Source organism: Macrobrachium nipponense, chromosome 36, assembly GCF_015104395.2.
Source record: "Macrobrachium nipponense isolate FS-2020 chromosome 36, ASM1510439v2, whole genome shotgun sequence".
Lineage (NCBI taxonomy): Eukaryota > Metazoa > Arthropoda > Malacostraca > Decapoda > Palaemonidae > Macrobrachium > Macrobrachium nipponense.
The window spans coordinates 51,616,578-51,625,250 of NC_087220.1; the positions used below are offsets into that span (position 1 = coordinate 51,616,578).

The window sequence follows — 8,673 nt, forward strand, 5'->3', positions numbered from 1 at the left end:
CCACAGTTAATGATTAGACAAAGATCTTAGGTTTAAAATGGCGGTGACGTCACCTGGTGACCACGCCGTCACTAGACCGGTGACGCAATCACCAGATAACCGCACCAGATAAGATAGTAGGTATTCTAATGGGAGTCTCTCTCCTCTCGCTCTCTCTCTCTCTCTCTCACATACACGTTCTCTGAGAGACTCCTCCCTTCCTTCCTCCTCCTCCTCTCTCCTCCTCCTCCTCCTCCTCCTCCTCCGCTCCTCCTCCTTTATCGCTCCCCCTCCTACTCATCCTCCTCCATCCTCCTACCTCCTCCTCACCTTCCTCCTTCCCCCTCCCCACCTTCTTCTACATGCACCCCTCCTCCCAGGGTTAGCCACCGATTGGCTGATTGGGAGACAAATTTCGGGGAGGAAGATTAACATAAAATTTTCATCTCAATCTTGTTACCGCCTTGCCGTTGGCGTCACATAGCCAACTCATAGCATAAAACGGCAGCTGGAAAAAGGGGGAAAAAAATCACTAACCGAGTTTATTTTGAAGGTTGTTTAGTGCAGCGCCTGGCCAGAAATCCCCACAAAAACAAAATACAAAAAACCTTACGAGACTAGACTAAAGGCCCCCACGGGGTCACGACATCCCCCCCCACCCCCCCCCACCCCAACCAACCCCAGAGAACCGACGCCACGGGAGGAGAGAGAGAGGGGGGCGGGGAGAAGGCTAGTGAGGTGGAGAGGGGGGGGCGGGGAGAATGGGCATGGGGGAGGGGGGTGGGGGGGGGTTAATACCATCGAGGAATTGACACAAACTTAAAAAATATAAACCATACAATCTACTAAAACTACTTGGGAACCTTTCCCGTAAAAGAGACAGAGAGATAAAAAAAAAAAAGAAATGAGACACCTCATTCATTGATCATCCTATTATAAAAATATAACAAAACTTACGGTTAAAAGTAGAGAAAATAAGTTAGCAATAAATATTCAACACAGCTTAAGTACATAGGGCTACGGCTTTTGATAGCGGCAGAAACAATCGCATATTCAATTAAGTACATATTCTATGATCCGTTTCTTTGGCGAACATTTTGGAATGTTTGTTTACAAACACTATTATTCATCATAATAATAATAGTAATAATAATATTAATAATAATAATAATAATGCTGACTAGCAAAGGATATCTGAGCTTTGATTTGACTTTGGAATGGCAACTCATGACTAGGACTGACATTCGCGGGTTCAAACTGACTAAAACTTGACCCATGATGAGCACGAGAATATTCCTAAACAAACAAATGAAAAGATCACGTGACTAGATGCGAGTTAACAACAAGAGGAGCACCGTCGCAGCCCCTTCTGGGCTCCGCGGGCTTCCAGCTCTCTCTCTCTCTCTCTCTTTCTATCTTTTGTGTAATCCTTAGCAAGAGGCAATTGCGTTTCTTCATTTACCTTGGTTTCGACGCAGTCAATGGGTGACGACTTACATAATAATAAAGATAATAAATATGAGAAAATAAATACGAAAACATCGAATTGTGGTAGACTAATCTGCGAATAACTTATACAACTAGGACAAGTCGGGCTTGTCGTGACAAGTGACCATTGTGGGAATGTGCTGAGATCATCCGCTTCCTTCGGAGGAGGGAACGAATCCCTCGACGTAGGCTTCCTTCTTCTTCTTCTTCTTCTTCTTCTTCTTCTTCTTCTTCTTCTTCAACTTCTTCTTCTTCTTCTTCGTCTTCTTCTTTTCGATTTTTTGTTAAAAAACTCACCGCCCTCACAGAGCATCAAGGTGTGACCTGAAGAAGTGACTTGGGATGTGCTTGGGCGTGCGGGCGGTCATCAGGCTGGGCGCCACCGCCCCGCCCCTCACTTGGGCTTGCTGTCTTGTACTGTGCGGGCGGGGCGGGGCTGGTGTATAGAGGGGGGGCATGCCCTTCGGGCGGCCTGGGAGCCACCTCTCCTTCCGCTGGGGGGGAAGGGGGGTGGGTTGACCACGGGCATAATGATAGTGGGTATTTATTTATTTTTCAGGGTGGCACCTCGGGGACTAGTGGGGCGCCAGGTAGACCAGAGGCTGACCCGTTGGCTGTCACAAGTCGTGTTCCTCTATGCAGTGACCTACCATAGTGTTCGTCTGGCCCATCTGCGGCACCTGGGCCACGTGGACCACAGCGCTCCCGCCGGAGAGGCCGCAAACTTTGGACCCCTCGTTGTCGTCTTTCCACTTGTCCATGGACCGCCGTCTCGCGTTCATGAAGAAGTTGCCCACGGTGGATGGCTCCAGTCCCAACTGACGAGCAATAGTCACTTGCATCTCTTTGCTCGGCCTCTTCGTCTCCTGAGGAAGAAGAAGAAGAAGAAGAACAGGGCGTCAGTAGGGGCAAGAATTTGGTAAACAACAACAACATTCAATTACATTTTAGCAAATATCAAAGCATATAACTAAGAGTTCTTTTTATATATATGGTTTCTCTTCCTACACTCAAGGATAAGAAGGGGGTCAGCTTGGGGGTGTGTGTGAGAATTTACTTACATTTTAGCAAAATATTAAAGCCTAAAACTAAGAGTATATATATATATATATATATATTATATATATATATATATATATATATATATATATATATATGGTTTCTCTTCCTACACTCATGGATAATAAGGGGTCAGTGGTATTGGGGGGGGGGAGGATTTCTTTGGGGAACAACAACTTTCAATTACAATTTGAGAACAATATCAAAAGCATATAAACTAAGAGTTATATAAGTAATATATATATATATATATATATATATATATAATATATATATATATATATATATATATATATATATGTTTCTCTTCCTACACTCAAGGATTTTAAATAATAAGGGGTCAGTCGGGGGGGGGGGGGGGAATTTGGGAAATAACAACATTCACTTACATTTTATCAATATATTAAAACCTAAAACTAAGTTTTTTTTTATATGCTTTCTCTTCCTACACTCAAGGGTAAGAAGACGGGGAGTCGAGCGGGGGGGGGGGGGGGGGGGGGGTGGAGAATTTGTAACATTATTTAATTACATTTAAGCAAAACGTTAAAAATCAAGTTTGCACATAAAGTAATCCCAGATAATATCTAATACATTTCAAAATAATACATTCAAGCATAAAACAAAAAGTTTTTTTTTTATCCTTTCTTTTCTTACACTCAAATGTTGTACAAAATTCAAACTCACACACAATTAATACAAAATATTATCTATCACTAATATAGTCAAAATAGAATGAAAATATGGTGACCATATGGCATGTTTCAGAGCCTAAATATTGAATGGCAATAGAATATAGTATTAACCGAATGGGCTTGTAAAGAGAGAGAGAGAGAGAGAGAGAGAGAGAGAGAGAGAGAGAGAGAGAGAGAGAATATAACATTAATTCGTAATTATATTTATAGAAGAGGCAGAGATACAAAACTTATAATAACAAAGATACAAAAGACTGGAATAAAAGTCTAGATAATAATTGAGAAATATAAAGGAGGAGGAGGAGGAGGTCATAAAGGTAAAGGGGAAAAGAAAACAAAAGAGGAAACCTAAAAGAAGAAGAAGAAGACGAAGAAGAAGAAGAAGAAGATGCCCACTACTTCCCTTTCCACTACCCCCTTCCCTCCCTCTCCCTCCCCCTCCCCCTCCCTCTTCCCCTCACTGCATATCCCTCCCTCTTTAATTATGGCTGTGAGGCCGGCTTGCTAAGGACCCTCATTGAACAAGACACTCATTAATTTGTGAAAGAGAGTCGACCTGTCAAGAGCTCTTCTCTCTCTCTCTCTCTCTCTCTCTCTCTCTCTCTCTTCTCGCCTTGTCTGGTTCTAAAATGTTCTCTCTCTCTCTCTCTCTCTCTCTCTCTCTCTCTCTCTCTGTTCGCCGTTGCCTGTTCGCCTTCTCTCTCTCTCTCATTAACAAAATGTTTAACCAGTGTATTTCAGACACTTTTTTTCCTCTGTATTATTTTATGAAATTATCCCCGTACTCTTTCTCGTCTTGCTAACCTCGTCTTCCAAAAATGCTTCTCTCTCTCTCTCTCTCTCTATCCACAAGAGATCGTGGAGTTTAGTGGAGGCATTGTTCGACCTAAGCTGACATTGTGATCCAAGAACATCAAAGAGAAACAGATACATATAGGGGGAGAAAGCCCCCCCCACCCCCGAACTTTCTCTCCCTTTATCATCTCTGTGATATTTTTTCGCTCTTTATAATAATATATAAATTGTGTAAGAGAGCCAACCCCATACTTGTGCATTGATTGCTGATCAATGCGGTACTTTGTTTGCTTAGATTTTATTTTGATGGCTTATCATATTTAGTAATAATAATAATAATAATAATAATAATAATAATAATAATAATAATAATAATAACAACAAAACCATCGTATCATGTATAGAAACAAAGGTAATAATAATAATAATCATATGAAAATAGTAATAATTTAACATCGTATAATTTATAGAAAGGTAATAATAATAATAATAATAATAATAATAATAATAATAATAATAATAATAAAATAATAATAATAATAATAATAATAGTAATATTTTATCATTATTATTATTGTGATTGCACGCACACAATTTCATGTTCAAAAACAGCAAATGTAAAATCTCTCTCTCTCTCTCTCTCTCTCTCTCTCTCTCTCTCTCTCTCTCCTCCACGTCGCCGAATGACAGTGACATTCGTAGAGTCATCTTTAATTAGGCGCAAATGAGACCGCCAATTATTTCTGGTGGGACATATATAAACGCGCGCGAACGACCGACCGAGGTGATGCTGTACGTAAAACTTCCGTTGGGTAGGAATAACCAGAAACTAACCAGAAACGAACCAGAGAGAGAAAAAACAGTAACTAAATGGAACGAGACCCACTCGACGTCTTTCTTGCTTGCCTTACTATACTCTGGATGCTCTCTCGAGAATGAAGAACAGGGAGGATTTTCTTTTTTTATCTTTTTATTTTTTTATTTGGGGCTGATGTTACGTAGGTAGTAAGGCTTCATATCGGTCTAGAATATTTTTGTTATTTGAATGTCTTGTTTTAAATCTTGAGTCTTAAACTACCTCGTTCTCTTCTGCATTGACCTGTTTATATCTTCTTTCACGTCACACACACACACACACATACACAATGCCTTTAAATGATTATGTTTTAATTCTAAATTTTCAAACTACCTCGTCTTCCACTGGCTTTACGTGTCTATTTCTTCTTTCACGTCACAAACACCTATCTCTCTCCCCCCCCCTTCACATACACACAAACAAAATAACAGCGAAGACTATGCGTCACAGTATGTACAAACATTTTTCTTATGAGATGATGGCCTTAGCTGCCGCATGCAGATGTAGGGTCCAAGATTACTGAAAACACACGAGAGATGGGGCTATACATTACAGGATTTTAACGTGGGATTTAGTTGTTTGAATTTATTGTAGAAGCGTCTTATTCTATCCCATTTTGGTATGGTTATCAAATCACGAATTCATCTCAGTAGTCCAGTAAGATGCCTCGTGAATTATTTGGTTTCAAAGTCAAGATTCAAGATCAAAGCCTTGCGAGTAGTATTATCACCGCTCCTGCTTTTAGATTACAATATGAAATTTAGGCCAAAGGCCAAGCACCGGGACCCATGAGGTCAGTCAGCATCGAAAGGGAAACAGTGAAAAGGTTTGAAAGGTGTAACAGGAGGAAAACCTCAACGCAGTTGCACTATCAAACAATTGTTAGGAGAGGGTGGAAAGTAAGATTACAAGAAAGATAATATATATTATATATATATATATATATATATATATATATATATATATATATATAGAGAGAGAGAGAGAGAGAGAGAGAGAGAGAGAGAACCGAATTAATTTCACATAATTCGCACACATTCTTTAGACACCCAGTGATCTAGTCTGTTCTTCTTAGCAGTTCATTTGAAGACAAATTTGTAATATCAAATAAATAATAATTGAAAAGTCATAAGACATCAGTGTCATTAAAATATATATATATATTATTCCGGGTGATGATATCACCATCACTATTAACTGAAAAGCACTATAATTAAAATCTGTTGGTTCAATTGGTAATATCTATAGACCAACGAAACGCAATATAGGGTCCAGGATGAAGAATTTCAAGTAGGGGGAAAAATTAGGGAAAAATTCCCTAAAACCCAGAGATCAAAAGTAGAACAGAGAAAATGAGTTTTTATATAAAAGATATATTTCAAGAAAACACTTTCCAAAAAATTATGAAATAATGTCCAAGAATAAAAAAAAAAATAAGAGACTTCCCTAAAATTAAAAGTAAGACCCTTTCTCCTACCGAAAATGGCCACTTCCAAAAGTCCCCGCCCTTTTTATTTTCTCCCTAGGATTTAGCCTCCCTCCCCCCCAAACCACCCACCCTTTTCCCCTAACTTGATCATCCCCCTAAATAGTTCAGCGTTTCACTTTTTTTTTTTACGAAAAAGAAAAAGAAAAATAAAGCGGGGAGAGGAAAAAAAAAGGGGGAGGGGAGGGGGAGGAACTCTCGAGAGGTTCGTGACATTTTGGACATAGGGTCAAAACCCCGGCGACTATTATTTTCTAATGATATTGATAAAGCTCCCCAACCCCCCAAACCCCATCGGGGAACAAGACGTTGGTAGGGAGAAATGGGGCGACTTAGGTATCGGAAACCAATCGGACCCCCATGCCTCCCTCCTTGCGGTAACCCCCGCCCCCCCCCTGGACTCTGCCCCTTTCCAAAAACCACAGACTAACTAACCCCCTGACCCCCCTTTTTGGCTAACTATGCCCTTAATAGCCGGACAGGGTCCTGCGTGGTCCTCCAAAAACACGCCCTATAGTCCTTAAAAGTCGTCGAAGCGAATCTATAGCTATTTTTATCCTTCTTTGAACTTTACCTTTTTTTTTTTGAGACGGGGACGGAAGACGATTAAAAGAATAAAATAAAATACAATAAAATAAAAAAAACTCATTCATCTATTGATACAATCCCCAAAAAATAGAACAATTTACTTAAAATTATTTATAAAAATTGCAATTCGTATTTATCGGATATGATTGCGTGTATATATAGTACTGCGTACTTTAAATAAAAAAATCAAAATATTATGCTGCTTTAAATAAAAAAATACAAATTTATAGAATATAAATTATTATAATAAAATAAATAAATAATTAAATAATATATATATCTTTAATATATATAGAATATAATTATATAAAGAAATAAATAAATAATATATATATACATACATATATACTACATACATACACACAACACACACACACACACACAATATATATATATATATATATATATATATATATATAAAATATGCACAGCAACATGCAATCGTTAATCAAGAACCACTGAACAAAGCTCATCTTTTAAAACACCTTTTAAAACACTTCTCAAGAAATTCACTATTTAAGAAGGCAGTATATATATAAAAAAAATAAAGAAGCGAATTTATCTCTGATAAGAAATACGGGTACCATTAAATAGTCATTAGCGAGGGGCCAAGACTGACCCTTCGTGGTTTGTTATGACATTACGTGAATTACAGCCTCTTACGTAATGGAATGGAATGCCCCAAACATTCTGTAGTACTCTGGGTTTGTGGTGACGAAAATGGTAATATTACGTATCAATGATGTTATTAATTTTTTTTCTGTTATTAATACGATGACTGGGAAATAACGTTTAGGAAATAACAGCGAAATCATCTCATTCAGACTCGGAGTTAAAAGATGGAATGTTTATTTTGTTAATAATGAAAAAAAACATCACGTAATGCCTTTATCAAAGCACACACACATTTCTCTCTTTCTCTCTCTCTCTCTCTCTCTCTCTCTCTCTCAATCTTCCTCCCAAGACCCCTAATTCTATTTACTCTCTGCTTCTGTCTAATAAACATCGGTGGTGAAATTAACATTTTTTCTCCCTGGTCCTCCTGCGCTCAGCCAAAAGTTTCGTTCTGGGCAGGGAAAGGAAAGGAGGAGGAGGAGGAGGAGGAGGAGGAGGAGGAGGGGAGGAGAGGAGGAGGAGGAGGAGGAGGAGGAGGGAAGAAACGAATTATGGCTTTTTTGCGCTCCTTCATTAAGGTCATATTTTTCTCATTACGGCCCCCAAAAAGATAACGACTTCTCAACACAAGGCTTTTGTGGAGGGAAAAATGGTTGATATATAAAGTTTTAGTTTTGGCCCGGAAGAATTTGCGAAGCCAAATAGTTTGGGAGATTCACCAGGCAATACGGCACTTTGCATAGTATATCATTTTTTTGCAAAAGGTTCTTCACTTCCGGAGATTTATTGCAAACAGAAATATGCACTTAAGTGAACATACTTGAAACGTAGATAATATTGCATTAAAAAGAACATATTCTACTCCTCGTTTTTATTCTGGGGATGAACATTTATTATTTTACGTTAATGCTGAAGTGTCCATACACACGTCTACACGACAGTGATGAGAAGCACTTACCAAACACCACCACACACACCCCCACCCCCCCCCACCCAACCTTTTCGGGGGAACAAATACTTAAAACGTAGATAATATTACATTAAAAAGAACATATTCCACTTCTCGTTTTTATTCTGGAGATGAACATTTATGATTTTACGTTAATGCTGAAGTG

At 38.8% G+C, this 8,673-nt stretch overlaps 1 protein-coding gene across 2 annotated transcripts in view; it reads right to left on the reverse strand.

Annotated features, from left to right (window-relative positions):
* Positions 1 to 2,160: 2,160 nt before the first annotated feature.
* The window catches only part of LOC135203654 (kinesin-like protein KIF27), a 647,339-nt gene continuing 640,826 nt past the window's right edge, over positions 2,161 to 8,673 (reverse strand). For both annotated transcript variants that reach the window (XM_064233508.1, XM_064233507.1), the window contains one exon: positions 2,161 to 2,333. In XM_064233508.1, coding sequence (XP_064089578.1) covers positions 2,300 to 2,333 — 34 coding nt within the window. In that variant the 3' untranslated portion in view covers positions 2,161 to 2,299. The remainder of the gene's footprint in view (positions 2,334 to 8,673) is intronic.